Below are 19417 nucleotides of genomic sequence, written 5' to 3'. Positions count from 1 at the left end.
ACTCTGGTGCATCTGGCTCGCAAACTTCATTAATGTCTCCAACCAGATCATTATTGCACAGTTCTTCATTCAATGCTCCAAGACGGTACGACCAGGGAACACGAGTGCAGAACAGCCACAGGACTGATGCGAGAGCAACTCTCCGAACGGTAATGGAGGGACTGACAGACCTGACGGATAAGACACAAGCACGAAACCTACGAAACGCGTTGTAGGGAGTAATGCTACAAATTGAAGCGATGAAGCGGATCAGGGAAGTTAATTATTACACGAGCAGGGTAGACCCAGGAGGAAAGCCAGACATCAGGATAAGATCAAAGAAAGTACTTGAACAGTTGTTTGACAAGACCAAGCAAAGTAACTAGCGGATCAATGAACTGGACGAGGATGGGAAAGCTACCAATGACAGAAGGGAAGGCAATACGAATTAACCAAGCGATGGCAAGTGATACGGGGAGGTATCAAACTTCTTCAGGCAAGCCCCCATATTGTCACGTGGTGTTACATCTTGGTGTTTGGTAGTTTAGCTTCCGTTGCTGCCACGCAAGTTACTTCAAGTTGTACCATTACAGTATTGGTTCCGAACCATCTGCATTTTCTGGCTAGATGCCCACGAGAGGTGGCCAATTTTTAGCAGCGTACTGAAGTATTTCCAGCTGGGTTGTTGTGTTAAGCTAGTTGCTTCAACACCAAATCAACAAGATCGACAGCGCTACTTAATTGAGCCATCCACCACCCTGTCCGAGCACGGAGGTTATAACTTTAAGCTTCGTATCAAATGCATCAACAAAATCTTAAAGCTGAAGCTGTTCTATCGAGACTGGTTTTGTTGTTCGACGTGTTCGACATCAGCATCGTTCCATAAGCGATTTAGCTTTGCTTCCGACAGTAACATCCGGACCCACTGATGGCTATATAGATGGAACTTCCTGCCCATAAAGAAGTAAATCGAGCAAATAGTGTCCAACTTGAAGCAGTCAATTCAATTATCTCTTGCTAAATCTCTCAAACCCACTCATCATGAGCAATCTCTGTCGCTACGTTGATCCCAACCTATTTATCTCACACAGATGCTCCAATGACGATGCGGACCTTACATTGTACCACGTCTATGATAATCTCTCTCAGACGCCTCTTCGAGACGATGGCATCAACTGTGGCGATCCAAATACGTACTATATGCACCCACAACACATCATTACCCACAAAAAGATACTTTCCCACCTTAAATGGGAAGAACGTGAACCGACATACTTTATATCCTTTTACGATTCAGCTAAAGCCGCATTAGAAGAAGCCATCCGAAGACAGGGTCAACCCCGGCCAATGGGAATGTACAGAAACGTTGACTCTGTCCGCATAGCAACTGTTTCTGCACGAGAATTGGATGCTAAGAAGGTTTTCTACTTCTCGACCCCGGAGCTTAAAAAGATGGTTCCCCCCAGCAACGACATGCGGCCTCTTTTGAACCCAAGAGAATGGTTCGCGATGGAGTTCGTTCCACGTAGCGCCATCCTCTGCAGTGACAGTCCAGCGGGATTTCGGAAGCGGCATGATAGGCGATATCAAAAGCGACATTAGTGATATCGAACGTTCTTTCAGACGAGTCGCTGTTGTTGAACTCAAAAATACAGTTTGCGCTATTTTGCTACGTGTGTCACCAGCGTTTTGTTACAGATTTGATACGCGTTTTGCATCAGCCACGCATGTATTTTTGGTATCTGCGTTTCGCGCTATTTCGCTTGATATAGCAACTTTGTACGTATAAATGCGCGCTCCTCGCACTGAATTAGATAGAACAACTTGCTATTTCCACACTGATCCATTGATTAGTCAGCACAGTTCGTCAGCTGTCTTCTCCCATGTTTGCATGCATCGGCCGGAAAACGATAGGTGGTAATCCACGTTAAAGCGTATTGTGGGCTCTTGGAGAAACATGGAAAATCACCTTGTCTCCTTTGGACTCGGCACTTGTTAGGCTCACATGGAGATAGCAGCCCTCTTGACTACCGATAAGTTATGGGTGGTCCGACTAAATAGACAAGTGTAGCACTAGTTAGTGCTGCCAAGTAGCGATAGGCGACCATAGATAATCAACCAGACTTACACAACACTTTGATTCCGAGGTCTCATTTCGCTTCTGGACCAACTGGTCTAAAAGCACTCCTTTTCCAGAGAAGTCTATATCCTTCATTCCAAGATGATAAAAGCAGTAAGAGATCAACCAATTTAATGAACCCAGACGCTAATCCATCTCAATTTCTTGATCAGGTCTCGTTCAATTACTACATCTTAGTTTGATTTCGTCACCTTCGTCTCCTGAAGACATCGAGTCTGATCGTTGACATCAGTGGGCCCAGAATCTAAACCTCACGGGGAGCTCAGGATAAATTTCAGTCGATGCTTAGCACTTCTCAGCCTCGAAACAATCTTACACAGTCACATCTCAGGGCTGCTTACGCTTAATAACTATTACTCAGAACAGCTTTTTACAGTCTTATATATAGCTCTCCATCTTATCTATTTACCTCTTTTTCCATCTCTACTGTTCTTGTCCTCTTTTATCTCTAAGGTGTCACACAGATTAAAAAGATAACAGGATAGACTTGCAGAAATTTCAAGATTTACACTTGCTGACAGCTAAGTACTATCGTCAGCACCGACAGTAGTTAGCCAAGAAAGGGACCATCAAAAAACATCATGTCATTTCCACCAAGAACGACGTCGGAGAGATTAAAAACGGTGGAAAAAGTAAGTTCCTCTCAATCAACAACAACACTTTGTCGGTGAGCTAATCAGTTCTAGGTTCTGTGAGTTGATGAAAGAAGATCCCCTAGCCTTTCTCCAGCACTGCTCCAAAGAGAACATAATGACGTTCTGGAAATGATGCCTTCTTTGTAAAATTCTCGCAGATTGGGTATAATCAACGTTGGCTCTCCTTCGAACCAAATTGACATTATCCGGGCAGAATTAGATGGACTTATTTATACACCCACTCACCCCATTCGATCTACTCGCTTTCGGCGTGATTTCGTAAAGTCCTTTCTAGGGGATAGAGGCGGCATCTATTTATCTGATGAAACGAAGACGCTCCGAGACAACGCAGAAAAGACAACGCCAACTAAGGAAAATGACGGATCTGGGCCATAATAGGTCTGGCCCCACCGTTCGGCGGGGTGGCTCGGTGCCTCTCCTAAAATAGCCCACCGACCGAAGCGATGGCAGCAGGTTTCTTCCTCAAAAGCAGGTCCGGTTGCTCAATCCTTAGGTCGGTGGGATCTAGGCGTGTCTCGTCCGGATCCTCATCACATTAGTGGGTAGAGAGAGAATCAGGCTATAATAAGCTACCTATCAAGCAGCAAACGACATCCACCCAAAGATTGCCTTATACCTGCCTCAGTGGGTTGCACTGATGATCGTCGTCTGCTTATCACCTTGGCTCTATCACAGGTGGACCTAATCCGATCAAAGCTTATAAGCACATATAAGGCCTGATACTAAAGGACAACATATTACAGTCTTTGACCCTAATTAAATGATATCTGTATTGGTCCTCCACACTAACACATCCCTTAGTTGAGCTACAGGGAACAACAGAAGCTCGGCCACAACGCCAGATGTAAAGAGCTTTTCACATATCTCCTCCGTCAATGGTTCATTCTCGTACAAGCCTGCCTGAACCATTTTTTCATCCACACGTGAGCCAAGGCTCTGCGCGAGACTTGCGAAATCTGCCGCAGCGGCGAGGACTTTCTGAGGTCCCGATCCATCTAACGAGGTAGCTAATACGAACCTGTTGGAAAGTGAATCATAGCCGCTTAAGCTTTCGTGTTGAGATGCAGATTTGGTATTTCGCAGTTCATCCACAACAGTCACCTTGATTGTGGCGAATAGGATATGGATCTTGAGAACAACTTTGACCTTCTTGTAGAGCAGGGAGTCGGCTGATGCGGCGCTTACAAGTGCTCCTGTGTCACCCCCCAAGGCATAGCCACCGACATAATAATCTCCAAAACGCTCTTGAAGCCCCTTCATACCGTCGTATTTGATTGTCCGCTTGGCTTCGTCCGTGATGGGCGGGTTTTCGTCAGAGAGATGGTGCCGCTCCTGTAGCTTGCGGAAATTGATGATTTAGCTGCCTAGCGGAGGTGAGCAGCGGGACCATGTTGGAACACGGGGATGTATACTCGTTTGTTACTCAATACATGTTTATCATACTGCGCACTTGCTCCTACTCCCAAAAAACGAGATCCGATACCGACACCAAGACCGACGCTCAGGTGATCTCCATAGTGACTGGAGTGAGAGCTAATCGACGACTTGAAGGACGCTCGGCAGCCTTCGTTGCTGGTATATTGCACCGGAATACCCGCCAGTAAGGATTGCACAAACAAATTCTCCTTGGCCCACGGATCTTCCTCTTTGGTTCGATGGAGTGTCAATTTCAAAGACGAGAATCAAGCACGATGTGCTGTAACTGTGCTGGGCCCGCCAAGACAGTGTAGTCGAAGAGTTCGACCATTATGTCACACTGACTTCGTGGTAGTCATTGTTTCACGGAACCACATAGCGGTGTTTTGTCTCCAAGCTCGGTCCACAAACCCACCATTGCGTATCTGTGCTTGAAGATCGTGCTCCGTGCATCTAAATCAGGTGCAAATTTACATTTAGGATCGGTATAAGTGTTGATCATGTCTTTGTAGTAAGGATGCGAAGGATAACCTATGAAATGCAACCGTATATTTAGGTCTGGATGTGTCGTAGAAACACTTAGTTCGAAATTCGAGGACAGCATAACCAAAGCAGTGCTCGATAGTCCGTGGATGACTGCTCTCCTTCGTGCATCACATATCGCCCTTTAAGCGTCTGTATGACTGACATTGTCCATCAGCTTCTTCCAGCTTTCTCTCCCATATAAACACATCGATAAAAATGGCCCTTCTATCCGCTCCAGCAGGCCACTGCCGTGATGTCGAGATTGCTATCATTTGCGCCTTGCCTCTGGGGCGAGCGCGGTGGAAGACAAGCTCTGGCAAGATTCACGAGCCGAAAGCTGTCCCACAGGGTTTGGCTACATTAAGATTTCTCTGCCGACTTCGTAAGAGATCATACGGTACTGTTCCATCAACTGGAAAATATTGGATCATGTAAAACAGAGAGTTCGATAGAGATTGATGTAATTAGAAGAAGCGGAAGACCTAGAGAAAGAAAGATACTTAAGGGCCTTAAAGGAGGTAGAAAATGTTGTTGTTGAGCCTGTAAGTTACGAAGATGTAAAGATGCTGTTAAAGATAAGCAATAGCAGTTGAGGGGCAGCTGAGCAGTCCGAGCAGTCCGAGCATTCTGAGGGCACTTAGAAGAGGTGGGTTTGGCGGAAGCAAACATGATATTGTGCATTGCGAAAGTGTTGCAATTCCTTGGCGCTATAGACCAGAATCGAATCGAAACAGACCACGTTTAGCCGTAAAAGAGCGTAAAAAAGCGCAGAAAACCGTGCATACATACAGAGCTGTGGTAAGCAGACCCTCATATGACAAATTCCTCCTCCAAATGCTTCGTAAATAGGAAATAAGCGTGCAAAAAAAAGGGACAGAAAGTGGCGAGTATTCGTGGCCAAACAGCCACTGCGAAATAGCCGAGGCAAGCGGGGTATTAGTGGCCAATGAGTGACCAACCGAAATATAGCCGAAATCCGGCTGACAATTATTGAATCTGCTTAATCACCGAATCGATGTCGGTCAAGTCCCAAACATCAGTATATTTGCCATCCACGAGGTGATACAGCGTGAACTGTGTTGTGGACACGCGGCGACCTGTTGGCGCTATTCCCTGGAACGTGCCTAGGTGCGTGCCTGTGACCTTGAAATGTAGGGAGAGATAGTTGCCGTCGAGCGCAAAATGCCGAATTTCCCAGTGCCAGTCGGGAAATCCCTCAACGAGGGGCTTGAACTGCGCCGTAACCTTGGAGGGGGCCCAGGGCTCATCGTTGATATTGATAGGCGAGGTGTAGAACTTCTCCATGGCCTCGAAATCGTGCGCATTGCAGTAGTCGATATAGGACTGGTACAGCGCCCGCCGTGGATCTTTGTTGGCTGTTGCAGCTGAAGGCACTTGTTGAGTTGCCATCGATTGTTTGACGTCAGGCTTGGCTACCTGGGTAGCTAATAGAGCTGGAGCACTAGAGAGTCGTAGATGGCTTGAACCAGGTCAGAACTTGGGAGACCTTTCTTAACAAGCCGAGGGCAGAGGAAGTAATACTAGGCAGGATAGAAGAACGCTGATTTCAAGCTTACCATGGGATTTTTGATGCGTCAAATGTGAATCCACAGTGCGAAAACGAAAGCGGAGATGGCTCACATCAAGTAGGTTGCAGTGAAACAGCTTGAGTGCCCATGAACTAGGGGTTACATAGGGTCTTTGCGGAGATGGTATGCTGAGTAACGAGGGGTTGTCCATTATGGGTTGCCCAGGATGGGCGCTTAAATACGATGCAAAATTCTAAGAATTACTAGGACCCACGACCACCATATCATGCCTCCTCTCCGTAGCGCCCAGCCTCCGAAAATACTGATGCTACATGGCTATACACAATCTGGACAGCTTTTCCATGCTAAGACGCGAGCTCTTGAAAAACACCTGCAAAAAGCATTTCCAGGATCAATTCTATCCTACCCAACCGGGCCTCTCCGCTTGGACCCCTCGGACGTGCCTGGCTTCGATTCTTCCAATGCTTCGGATAGTGATGACGTCGAAGTCCGTGGATGGTGGAGGCGTTCCAACACTGCAAACCCTCCGGAATACCTCGGGATGGAAAATGGGTTCTCCGAGGTCGCGAAAACACTGACCACCGAAGGACCTTTTGATGGTGTGGCAGGTTTCTCTCAAGGTGCTGCTCTGGCCGCTATGGTGTCATCTCTATTGGAAGGTCAAAGACGGAAAGATGCTTTCCAAAGCTTTCATTCTCAGTCCTCGCTCTCAATTCCCTTCCCTTCCTCATTCATCGACATACAACACCCGCCTCTAAAATTCTGCATCATGTACAGCGGATTCGTTGCCCCAGGCGAACGGTACCGCGCCTTTTACGATCCCCACGTCTCGACTCCGTCCTGCCACTTCATTGGCAGTCTTGACAGTGTGGTTGAGGAAAGCCGTTGTCAAGCTCTTGTCGATGCGTTTGGTGGCGGGGCCAAGGCTCAAGTGGTCTACCATCCAGGAGGGCACTTCTTACCAAGCAGTAAGCAATTTCTGGATGTGCTCGCTAGCTTCATAGACAACGCGACCGCAGCTGCTACGCCTGCTACGCAAAGGAGGATGAAGGGAAAAGAAGAGTCGGCCGAGGATTTGGACTTGCCGTTCTGAGACACAGATTATTAGTGTATCATTATTACAAGTCACCCTTGCATTGTTCCCCGAAGAGCCTTAGGTAAAATATGCGCTCGGGTTGCTCCGCTGTTCCTGAGACCAATGTGAGAGGCTTCATCGCCCTTCTTGGAATTTGGCATACTGCGCAAGATGGCTCTTTGTTGTTCTCTGGGTCTTTCTCATCGCTGTTCTACAGCAGGTCATTCCACTGTGAACCTCATTCCTTCAATCACGCTCAACATTTGGCAGCTAAGGCGGGACGCAAGATACTGGCACAGGGGGTGTCAGAATTCACTGCTCTTTAACCGATATTGAACCGTTTCTGCGCGAGAAGTTTTTTGCTTGGTTGGCTAAATATCGGATAAAACGCAATGAATCTGACCCCCCCTGCGCTGGAGCCTGTGTTGATTACATGTCTATCCCTATTATTGCTCATTTACACTGTTTACACATTTATCATCCACCGAACAAATGCACATGACGAAGTCTATGTGGCACAGCAGACGCATTATATCATCTGCCAAGAGATGTTGGTTACACAGGCACCTTCAGCACCTTCAGCACCTTCGTTGGTCTTCCAGCCTTGCCAAGATTCAACAATAGATATGTAGTAGTGAGCGAACGACCTTGCTTTGGAAAGACATCAGGACAATACAATCATGCTTTGCAGCTACTGTCAAGAAATCTTCACAGGGGAACGCAATCTGAAGCTGGACGGGTCGTTGAGGTACCACCTTTACTGGGTTACTGATCTGATGCAGGGCGTACGGCGAAGATGCTTCATATGTTCTGCTCTTAAGCGAGCCGTTCTCGCGAATGGCAAACTCAACAAACTCGAAGGAATCGAAGGACTCGAAGCAACTGGAGGGGTAGATGGTTTCATATCTAAATACAGCATGAGACAAGGAACGGGAGACACAATTGGACTCACGTTCCGGCTCATCACCCATCACGCCGTCCGTATTCAACTTATCACTGAACGTCACATGCTTATCCGTCCGCGGAATGGTAAGGAACTTTATCCTTGCAATGACTTCTCTGGTGGTGTGTGCGCAACTCCTTTGCTAACTCAACCCCTCATCAGCAAAGACCAAAGAAACAGTCTCAATCGATCTGGATAAATCCACATCGTCCCCAGGCAGTCTCGACATGGCCACCAAATGGTACAAACAATGTCGTGCGAGCCACAGCACTTGCGGAGCCATCTCACCTCAGCTGGGGTTCGTCCCTTCCCGCCTGATTGACGTCGGCCATAGTCATAATTCTCGATGGCGTATTCTTACTTGCGATGATCTCTCCATGCGCAAGCCGCACGATATCGAATACATGACTCTCAGTCATTGCTGGGGAGGGTCATCCTTTCTCACGCTAACATCTACGAACCTCGAAAGACTGAGACAAGAAATGCCAGTAAGCGTGCTCCCAAAAACCTTCCAACAAGCGCTCTATGTGACAAGACGGCTGGGCTGTCAACTGCTGTGGATCGATTCGCTCTGCATTATGCAAGACTCCTGGCAAGACTGGCGCCAAGAGTCGTGTAAGATGTCAGGCATCTATTCGAATGCGGTCTGCAACATTGCGGCTACTGGATCATCAAATCCTTATGGGGGTCTCTTTCAGAGTCGAGATGTTGTTGTCAACACACCCTGCATTGTTCAGACAAATTTGAAAGATGATGTAAATCATTTAGTCGTCATCACAGATTGTAGCTTGGACGTCGACCAAGTCATGCATGCGCCGTTAAACCAGAGAGGTTGGGTGCTCCAAGAATGTCTGTTATCACGACGATTATTGCAATTTGCAAATGAGCAAATCTTCTGGCGATGTCAGCAGCTCGATGCGTGCGAAGCTCAGCCCCATGGCGTGATCTATGACCCAGCAGTCAATATCATCAGTCATTATGGAGTAGATGAACTTTCTCTTCGTCGCTATGTGAGCCAGGTCCAGGCTGGGACTACTCCAAGTGGGCCCATTCGTGATGATGATCATGCTGATGCGCCAAGTTTCTACAACCTCTGGCAGTATGTGATAAGAGATTACTCTTGCCTCTCGCTCACACAAACCACCGACAAACTTGTAGCTTTATCCGGGGTGGTGGACATATTGCAGCAAGCATCTGACGACCAGTACCTAGCGGGCCTGTGGAGGTCACACCTTCCGGCAGCACTGCTTTGGCATCGCAGGCTTGGTAGTAGACTTCGACCATTTTATGCGCATTTCGACAAGCGGCGATCGGCGCGAGCACCATCTTGGTCGTGGGCTTCTCTGGATGGATCCATAATTTTGCCGTGGCGCACAGAGAATCAGGATCCGAGTGGCGCCTACAAGCCACTTGCCACACTCATCGCTGCTACGGTGTGGGAAGATCCTGCTGCAGTTAATCAGTATCGCGTGAAGGGCCTCGTCAAGCTGAAGGCATTCTTGATGCAAGCCACATTCCGCAAAACCGTCGACCTTCTTGATTACGGGAAATTGGAGTCAGATGCGCTCGATAATTCAATCGTCGCCATGGAGGACACGCCGCTTGAAGCGTCGAACATATCGCTGTTCTGCGCTGTTATATGCTCTCGGCTCGTAAGTAGTGAAGGGAAGCCCCATTGCATACATCAAGGACTTCTGCTCAGGCCTCCAGATGTACGCACAGGATCCTTTTCAAGATTTGGCTACTTTCATATTATGCAGGAATGCAAGCAGAAGCGGGTTGATGCTATGGAAGATGACGTACTGAGGCATTTTGAGCAGAGAGAAATCGAGATATGTTGAGGCGTGTCGCGTGTCATCTTGCGCCACAGCATGTATTTATGTATTGGGCTTCTTGCTCTGACCAATTGCTGTTGCATCTTCTTCTAGATGTGCTCATAATGGTAGAACATGACGCACAGACGGCGAGGTCGATAGAGAATGGGCTGTAGCCTTGGTGGTTTCCCAGTGAAAAACGGCTTGATCTGGCATTTCAGACAAGCAAAGAGAAAATAAAAGAGAAAATACAAGTGAATGAGTTCATCTCCCACCTATAGTTTCGCGGTTTCGCAGTTGCGCAGTTGCGCATAGTTTCGCATCGGCAAGAGTCTTTCATGCCTTGACCATTCAGCCCTATATTTCTTCCCCGTCCCCCTTGCATAAACCGTTACCCACGACCCCACCTTTTCGCATACGCATACATCATTTCGTGATCAACCCAGGCGAGTGCGGCCACGACTGAATACTTCTCGAGAGCAGCTCTCTTGTCTTGGACCATCCTCTAGACGGAAGGAAGACCATCCAGGGGAGCCATTTCACCAAGTGTCCATCAGCACAACCAATCTCGTCAATTGCTGCCAACACCACCACCACCACCACCACCGCAATAACAACGACAAGCAGGCAACAGCTGGTAGATCGCCACAATGTATTCCATGTCAACCCCGGTTTCTCACCCCGCCACCGATCAATATGCGGAGCCTGAGAACAAACTCGAGATCGAAGTGAGTATTGTTCTGTCGTCGTGCCCATGTCCCCTTCCACACCTGTCACCACTCCTTCAATTCGCTTCATCTGGAAAACCCTAGACCTCATCGCTCGCCATAATTTTTTTCTCTAGTCCAATACTAACATTCCCTTCCCCTTCCACCCCCTAGGTCAAGAACCCACAAACCCACGGCTCCTCGCCACGCACCATGTATACCTCGTACGAGATCCACACCCGCACCAACATCCCCGCCTTCAAGCTGCATCAATCCGTCGTTCGGCGCCGCTACTCCGACTTTGAGTATTTCCGCGACATCCTCGAACGCGAGAGCGCGAGGGTCACGATCCCGCCGCTGCCGGGGAAGGTGTTTACGAATCGCTTCAGCGATGACGTGATCGAGCATCGCAGGGAAGGCTTGCAGAGGTTTCTGTATATCGTTGCCACTCATCCCTTGCTGCAGACGGGGAGTAAGGTGTTGGGAAGTTTTATACAGGGTGAGCTTTACTCTTCCTTTTCTTATAGTGGGCTTCAGGGGGAAAAAAGGGGAGACGCATAGAGGGAAAGGAAAAGGGAGGGAAGAGCATTGTGTGAAAGCTCTTTTACTGCTGGAGATACTAAGGGCATAGAGAGAGGTGTGAATGATGGGTTTTTCAAGATCAGAGCTAATGGTTTATTTTTACTTATCACAGATCCAAACTGGGACCGGAACGCGTGGTGAGCGCAGCAGCACTTGCCAATGACCCTCATGTTTGGCGCAGCAAATGGGAAATGGGCTGGTCGCGGCGGTAGGAAGAAGATGGGGGCAACCAACACAGCGATTCCGATGCTTTTACCGCTGAGGCTGGTTTTAACAAAACACACCCCGATGTGAAAAACTTTTGCTGCTTACTATATTTCATTTCTGTCGTTCTGTCAATCCATCCAGCGAAGGCGCGAGTTCTCAGCGGAGTAAGTACTAGGCTTGGGTTGATCCGATATGCGTTCAGTATTACTCTTATCTACTCTGTCCAGTCTGAACCAATTCAAATGCCAGTGCCATTGTCAGCGCCAAAGGCAAAGGAGGGAAAATACTATAACTCTATGACCTGGAATAGTTCAATCGAGAAAAAAAAACATGTACCTATCCCATAAAATACGTGAACGAAGATCCTCCTCCCTCCTGGTGGGTACTCAATAAACGGGATGTGCCATGCTAACCCACGCCCCTGGGGTACCTACCTACCAGACAGCACTACGTAGAATGCCCCATTCCACTTCCAAACTTACTCGTAACTCGTAGCTCCAGGCCCTGAGATAATACCCGAACACAGTCCCCATTCCCTTCTTAATGCTCTACTATCTATTACCCTCCAAGCCAAGCGAATCCAATCCAACCCCCCCAAAAAAACCCCTGTTGAAATCCCCATCCATGTTTATACTACCTGAGGATTCCTCATTGGCCAAACCCCCCTCTCCCCTCCCGCAATGTAGCAGAATAGTAAGTAGCAGAATTAGTTAGAACGTACGGTAATATGTTCGTAATTATATGCCTAACCTATTAAGTAGTGACGGTTATATCTGCAAGCCATAAAGCAAAGCGCAGCAAAGCAAAAGCAAAGCAAAGCACAATAGAAAAGGAACTAACTAGAAAAGGGCTCAGTGACACCTGTTTTTGCAGAACATACCCCCATATATCCCATGTCTATATCCAGATCCAGACGCTGACCATCCCTGCTTGCCGTTTCCCTGCATTGCCTGATTGCCAGTTTGTGTGCTGTGCTGTGCTTTGTGTTTTTATTCCTGCCCTATCCCTTTTGAATCGCAGACATGTATTGATGCGATACCCTGGTATCCCTTATTTTCATTGCCTTGTCTGATGCGCTTTGTGCTTATTCGTGCCCGGTCCCTTTCCTGTTGCCTTGTTAATCACATGCCAAGTGTTGCGTGCCAGCTGTCCAGTAATTCCCGTATGTCCAATGCCCATGCCCATGCCAATATCAATATCCATATCCATATCCAAGATGCTATGTGCCCATATTTTACAGGCCAAACTCCTCCCAATCCAACAAGGGCGCCAATTTGTTATCGCCCCAGTCCCAGTCATTGTCTCCGAGCGCCAGTGGTGGGAGGGTGAGGTTTGGCACTGCGGAAGAACTTTCTTGAGTAGTGCTTGTGGTGATGGTGGTGATCTCTAGAGCCTCGACGCCGCTGGTGGTGATATCTCTGGGACTTTCATCCGTCCTGAGATGCAGTGGTTTCGTAGTTGTGACTGCTATGGGAATGGGGGCGAATGACGCGCTTGGCTTGCGCTTATCACTCATCGGATTCGACGAGTTGATATGTCGAACGCCGGTGGCAGGTTGTGAATTTGACGACATAGAGTTGTTCTTCGAGCTCACGCCACCGGCGCTGGTGGTGTTCTTCCTGCCCGCAGGCGGCCCGCTATCGGCATCCATGTACTGCTGTGGAAAGAGACTGCGAAACTTGTCGCGGATATCGGTTGCCTTTCGATGGGAGAGGTTCAGCTCGAGATCGTTGCGGATTGCCGTCCATTGATAGCCGTGTTTGGCGAATCCTTTGACCAGGTTTTGGTGCTCCTCTTCAGTCCAGAGTTTGCGGACTCGTTGGCTGGCGCGGGATTTGGCTGCAATGGCGAAATCGGATGGAGTGACTTTGAGGTTCAAGGGCATGCTGGGGACTTGGTAGGAATGACTCGATGAAGGATGGTTTGGTAAAAGATCCGATGGGGGTGAGGAAAGGGTGTCTGTCGAGCTGGGCAGGTTATGCCCAACATTGTTGTTTCGCGCCTGCCCAGGATTGAAAGTGAGCTGTTTGTCGGGTCTAGCAGAAGGGCCGACGTCTTCCATCTTCTCTTTGTTGGTGTTGGGAAAGCAGATTCTGAAGCGGTCCTTCAAATCCATAGGCCGGCGATCACGAAACCTCAGCTCAGGGTCAGCGCAGATATCTTTCCATTTGCCAGCCCCATGTTTTGCAACGCCTTTAAGCAGCTGCTGTGTCTCTTCCTCACTCCACTTCTTCCACGTCCTCTGGGGCCTATGGTTGGCCGCTGTGCTAATATTTCTTGCCATGTCCATCTCTTCGGTAGGGCTAGAAGACTTGAATTTATGATGATTCACTGTGTCCGCTGGTTCAGGCTCGGGATTGAGCATCTTTTCCGGAGGAAGTGGGAGGGGCTCGGAGATGCTATCAAGCATTGCTTTTACTTCTTCAAGCTCCATGGGTGGAAGTAAAGCAGCGCTCGGTGGAGGCTCATGTATCCCATTGACGATGGTTGGCAACAGTGGTATACGCTTGCTGGCTTCTTTCTGTTGAGGTTTTGGAAGCTGTACATAATCACCATGGTATTCGTGATCTAGCTTGACTCGTTTGGAAGGGGAATATTCGGCAGGCCATGATTGAAAGGAGGAGTTGTTCTCAACCGCTGCGAGATTCACGAATGATGGTGTAAATAATCTTGGTAGTTGACTGGTAGAACTTGACTCGACCAGCGCACTGATTGCCAGATTGGGTTTCTTGGTGTCTCTTGCAGAGATGACATCGGCCGGTGTTATCGTTGGAGTTGTTCGCTCTGCCTGGGATGTATTTTTACTACACCCCAGCTTGACGCCACCTTGTATCTGCTTTCCATCTGGAGCGTTTGGCTCGAGAGGTGACAAGACAGTCAAGGCTCGGGAAGGAAAAGGGTCGCGAAGCGGAGGGATTCGGACATCTGTACGCGGAGGAAGATCTGGTAGATGAAGCAACGGATCATCCAGCAGGCCAGGTAACGGCTCGAGAAAGGCAGTCATGGCGCCATATGAATGGAAGTGATGTTTAACATGGTGTAGCCCGCCATAAAGTAAGGCCGCGCAGCCTGCAGGCTCCCTTGTACGACATCAGCATAGCTAACCATGTACTTTATAAAGTGTCATCGTGTGCCGTGACGATTACATTCATTCAGGTAGTACAGAACCTTGGAAGGCCAACTTTACGCCAAGCTGTCTCCTCCCCAATTGGAATTCATCTTCCCAAGGGACTGAGCACGGTACGCTACTTGATGTAGATCACGCCGAAAATGCCCTTTCAAGCCCAGAAACCAGTCTAATGGGGTTTATCAAATCAGGTTCCCATACACTTTATGTCTTTGGTACAGGCATTCCACAGTTGAAGACGGAATTGGACAGCAAATGCGTTGCGGCCTCCACCCCGAAGGATCCATTGAGGCGCAGGCCGTCCCGGCCGAACTTACTACGTATGGTCGGGGCCCGGCTAAGAAGCTCGGACTCTATATATCACCTCGACTGAGCAGTCCATGATGTTGTAGGGAAGAGAATTCATATCCATTCCTCTGAAATTACACCTCTTTCCAAGATGCCGCCTGTCCTCCCCATCTGGCCCCGTGTCCTGTTTGGTGTAATTGAGCCTGTCCTGCTGTAATATAGCGTTACCCATCATCCTGCTTGCAGTCTGACCCGTTCCCTAGACTTTCAGGTGCCTACGCCGCCTTCACAAACCCTCAAGAATTCGCAAACAAACAAGTACCTGGCACACCTGCTACAATTCCCACATCTGCTAACTCCACCATAACCGTTTTGCAGACTGGGAACATATATCTACTCCTTGCTGGCTTGGCGATCCTATGCTGCTTCTTCTCGAGCCCTCAAGTCGCGCGAAATTATCTCCTCGTTGTTGCCTGTGCCGATCTTGGCCATATCTACGCCACCTATGCTGGTCTGGGTGGAAATATGTTCTTTGACGTCGCGAACTGGAATGACATGGTGTGGGGACATGTAGGCACAAGCAGCTTCCTATTTGTGAATAGAGTGGCAACCGCAGCAGGCATTTTTGGATCGAGCGAGAAAGGGGGCACGAAGCGGGAATGAATCAGGCGCGACTCATCAGAGTCAGGGGAGACATGTCGAGGAGTGAACCCAAGTATCGAGTGCAAAGGACTCTGTTCAGCGCCGGCGTCGCTGTTCCAACTGATCCCAGATAAGCATCTGGGCCTGAAGAGTGTCCTCAGTTAATCCCATGGTGCTCTACCCCCATCTTTGGCTCTTTTCTATCGTGCACGCTCCCTCAACGACGCTGCTCGATCTGAAGACGATAGACGTATCGATCGTCGTACAAACAAAGACAAAGACCCAGAGATTTTTGCGACGCCCTGCAATGCATTGCTCGAGATCCTGCGGGCTCCGATAGCGACAGAATGCGCGTACACTAAGCCCTTGTCCCAATAGCCCACAATGGTACAGATGCTCTGGATGCATACGCATCGTGAACTGGCAACGCTAATCGCCGAATCAATAGATTGCCTCGAAAAGGTATATAAATCCAAACACAAGAAACGCGATGGCGCCACCCATAGTAACTAATAGTGTTAGCGGATAAAGGGAATATGGCCCGACTCCACAAGACTTACCAACTCTTAGGCTGACCTTTCCCGCAATGGCTGCGCCACCCAGAACGGCCGCTCCTGTACAGATAAAATGACCACCCAAAGCACCTCCTATGACCCACCAGTAATCCTGGCCAGCAGCCATGGCGATCGTAGCGATTTGACTTCGGTCTCCCCACTCGCCAAGGAAGGTCATGACAAAGGTTTGAACCCAAGCGGGACTCAAAAGTAAGGAGAGGAGATTGTTGATTCCCACTAAGGCGTTCGACAAGAATGATTGTCGAGACGGTGAGCTATCCCTTGAGGATGAAGATGAGGGACTGTCGGGTGGCGAGGGCAGTCGAGTAGTAGCTGCCCGTGATTTGCGCACTCCGCGTCCAGATTCTAAAACATAAGGACTTACTGATGACCTTCGTCTGCTCATTCTTCGTTGTTGATGCTCTTTCTCTTCTAGTTCCATTTCAACTTCTTTCATCTCCTCGCTGACACCCTCATCAGGAGATATTTTGCGTGCTTCGAAAAGCATCTTGATACCAAAGACTAGAAAAAGAGCAGCGGCAAGGAAATTAGTGATGGACTTGGGTATTAAAGAAGGCACCGCATGACCGAGCATGGCGGAGAGCACAGTCATGACAATCATCGCACAAAAAGCGGACGTGAAGACCACCATCCGAGGATTTCGCATCGCCATAAGTGCTGCGACAATGAAGGTTTTGTCGCCGATTTCAGAGAAGAGGATCATGGTGAAAGATAGGAGAAGGGAATGGAGCGGTTGAATGACCCCATTCGCCTCATCTAAAGGTGTCTGCTTGTTTTTTTGGTCTGAGGAGCTTCTACCCGGCTCGAGAATGTCATCTTTTGGTGATGAAGGATTTTCTGCAGGTGGTATATCATGGGGTTTGCTTGGTAGATCCGTTGGTTTCTGTTATCTCTAGTCAACCTAACGCATAAATTGTAAGCAAAGGGTATGAGTTACCTCTAAGAGCTTTTTCTCCTCTTCTAGGTCCTTCTCCATATCCTTGCTAGGATGATCATTCATCATCTCCTGCTCGCTGTGAGGCAATGGTGGTGCTTCTTTAGGCGGGTCTGGCTTTTTCTCCCCTCCAACCCTGCTCTCTTTCGACTTCTCGCTTACGCCTCCCTCAGTGCCTCGTGTACCGTCCTTGGGACCGATTCGGTTCGGATCATCCATCACACCATCGTTTGTTGGACGTAGATCTGCTTGCTCTTTAGCTGGTCCTGCCGAGGTGATGATGGCAGGATCCTCATCGCCCGAGTCCTTCGCCTTCTTGCGATCCCGCTCTGCTTCAGTCTCAACAAACGGACCAGCATGTGGTTTGCCATCTTTGCCATCTACAGGCGCGTCCTTGGTCCCAACTGGGTTCAACTGCGCAGGCCCCGCAGGCTGTTCGGAGGCTGGCTTCGACACGCCGGAGTCTCTAGGGACTAAGACCTGGCCTTTTCCGCGCTTAACACTTCGAGGCGATCTCGCTAGGCCAGGTGACAGAATTGACAGCAAGAGAAGAAGGAGGAGAGGTCGTCTGAGCCGAACTTTCATATCGATCAAACGCTCTGAGATCGAACTGGTTTGGCGCGTTCACTTGCAAGATTTAGGAGCAATGTACGGAAAATCTTTTTAAGATGATGACGCTGCTTCGTAGAATAATCATTGACCAGCAAAGTCTAATGCGGTCTGAGCGGTTTGTACGATCAAACACGCTGTTCTGCTCGCCCAAACTCCCCTCTGATGCAATTTCAAGTTGGGCTAAGGCAACGCCTAAGACTAATTGGCATTAGTATGAGACCCGTTTTGTATCATCTCTTGGCAACCGCTCTGCCTTTCATTTTCCAGTTGAACTCAGACCTCACATGATCGATCGTGGGCTGAAGCCGCACTATGCCCTTTGGGGCATTCTCTCGGAACACGTGTCCTACAGTAAGCAATGGGTGGTCTAACTAGGAATTCAAGGCAAATTTTCCACCGTGCTCTGGCAGTGATGAGATTGCTCTTGGTCTTAAAATCAAGGCGAGAGTAAGACCAGTCTGGCTCTCTCGGAAGCTAACGAGCACGTTTTCCCGTTCTTATACGGCAATGATCTTGGCTTGCGCCTCACATATTCGCTGGACACTCTGCTTGCGATACCATCTACTTATCTGGCATTGATAAGTCAGTTATAGCGGACGCTACCACCACTGTAAAAGGTAGCTTAAGCACTGGTGATTATTTATTACGCATCTTCCAAATCAAGTGCTGTGCTACTCCGTTACAGGCTAAACCCAGTCTATGAAAGTAGACATTATGCTCTTCTGGCGATCTGTAGGTGGATATCTCGTCAAGCAGAGAGCAGATGTCAAAGTGTGTTGTGGACAAACGAAGGAGCCGCGCAGTCTTGTGGAGGCTGGTTTGTGAAGTGTATTCTCTACAAGAGAACGACTCACCACCAGTCTTCCGGAAAGCCCTTACTCCTCTCTGTCCGCATGTTGAAGCGATTGTCACTGGCCCGATCTTATTCAACTGATCTATGCATAAGCAGAAATGGCCAGCCCAGCGCCCACTCCCGGCCCTGTCAACCACAGTAGAGCCTGCCAGAGCTGCACAACAGCGAAGTCAAAATGCGCTTCACAAACCAGCATTGCGAATTGCCCATGAACAAGGTCTGTTAGACCCAGTAAACCCAAGCAGTCCGAGAGCTAATACGGTAATAGATGCTTTCGATTGAAGAAAGAGTGCATACCTGCAGTTCCGACTGGTCCGAGAAGGAAACCACGCAAGCTAACAACGTAAGAGAAGGCTCGTGTTATTTGAAACTCCTCAGTTGATCGAATCCTTCCTCAGAGGGCACGGTCCAGTTGCATGAAAGGCTTGACAACAAAGTATCAATGCTTGCAGGTGTACAGCAGCTAGCCTCATAGCTCGCGCACCCTTGCCCGCCAGAGAATCCGCAGGTTCAGAACCATCTCAATGGAGAATTTCATTAGGCCTCGTCACGGTTGTGGTGGGGTCCAGTCTGCCTAGAAAGATGATATTGAATCTGCAGTTGAAGCATCTTCGGTCGGCAATGCTGCTCGATGATCGGACTGCGCAGCTCAGATGACCCCACGGGGATCACCTCCGAGCTAAATCATACCTATTGACAGCACTCTCCCTTCGTACTTGGAGCCATCTGCCACGGAGGCTGCCCAGCTTTTGGATCGCTTCAAGGCTCTTTTCTCTCAGCATGTTCGTTGTG

At 48.8% G+C, this 19417-nt stretch overlaps 6 protein-coding genes across 6 annotated transcripts; 3 read left to right on the top strand and 3 right to left on the bottom strand.

The window, feature by feature from the left end:
* Positions 1-3531: 3531 nt before the first annotated feature.
* On the bottom strand, positions 3532-6126 carry EPUS_08574 (uncharacterized protein; the record flags this gene model as incomplete). Its single annotated transcript, XM_007802393.1, has 2 exons — positions 3532-4113; positions 5725-6126. 2 exons carry the CDS (start codon positions 6124-6126, stop codon positions 3532-3534), a joined length of 984 nt encoding a protein of 327 aa, XP_007800584.1.
* Positions 6127-6531: 405 nt separating this feature from the next.
* EPUS_08573 (uncharacterized protein) lies at positions 6532-7359 on the top strand (the record flags this gene model as incomplete). Its single annotated transcript, XM_007802392.1, has 1 exon — positions 6532-7359. The coding sequence occupies one exon, from the start codon at positions 6532-6534 to the stop codon at positions 7357-7359; it is 828 nt and encodes a 275-aa protein (XP_007800583.1).
* A 662-nt stretch (positions 7360-8021) lies between these two features.
* Positions 8022-11366, top strand: EPUS_08572 (uncharacterized protein; the record flags this gene model as incomplete). The annotated part of the gene is made up of 3 exons (XM_007802391.1): positions 8022-8370; positions 8447-9936; positions 10980-11366. The coding sequence occupies 3 exons, from the start codon at positions 8022-8024 to the stop codon at positions 11364-11366; spliced, it is 2226 nt and encodes a 741-aa protein (XP_007800582.1).
* A 1462-nt stretch (positions 11367-12828) lies between these two features.
* Positions 12829-14598, bottom strand: EPUS_08571 (uncharacterized protein; the record flags this gene model as incomplete). The annotated part of the gene is made up of 1 exon (XM_007802390.1): positions 12829-14598. The coding sequence occupies one exon, from the start codon at positions 14596-14598 to the stop codon at positions 12829-12831; it is 1770 nt and encodes a 589-aa protein (XP_007800581.1).
* A 562-nt stretch (positions 14599-15160) lies between these two features.
* EPUS_08570 (uncharacterized protein) lies at positions 15161-15672 on the top strand (the record flags this gene model as incomplete). The annotated part of the gene is made up of 2 exons (XM_007802389.1): positions 15161-15222; positions 15273-15672. 2 exons carry the CDS (start codon positions 15161-15163, stop codon positions 15670-15672), a joined length of 462 nt encoding a protein of 153 aa, XP_007800580.1.
* A 420-nt stretch (positions 15673-16092) lies between these two features.
* On the bottom strand, positions 16093-17745 carry EPUS_08569 (uncharacterized protein; the record flags this gene model as incomplete). Its single annotated transcript, XM_007802388.1, has 3 exons — positions 16093-16160; positions 16212-17109; positions 17164-17745. 3 exons carry the CDS (start codon positions 17743-17745, stop codon positions 16093-16095), a joined length of 1548 nt encoding a protein of 515 aa, XP_007800579.1.
* Positions 17746-19417: the final 1672 nt, after the last annotated feature.

The sequence above is a fragment of the Endocarpon pusillum genome, assembly GCF_000464535.1.
Source record: "Endocarpon pusillum Z07020 unplaced genomic scaffold scaffold1622, whole genome shotgun sequence".
Lineage (NCBI taxonomy): Eukaryota > Fungi > Ascomycota > Eurotiomycetes > Verrucariales > Verrucariaceae > Endocarpon > Endocarpon pusillum.
Note: the sequence above shows the minus strand (reverse complement) of the source record. Positions and strands in the feature narration are given on the sequence as shown.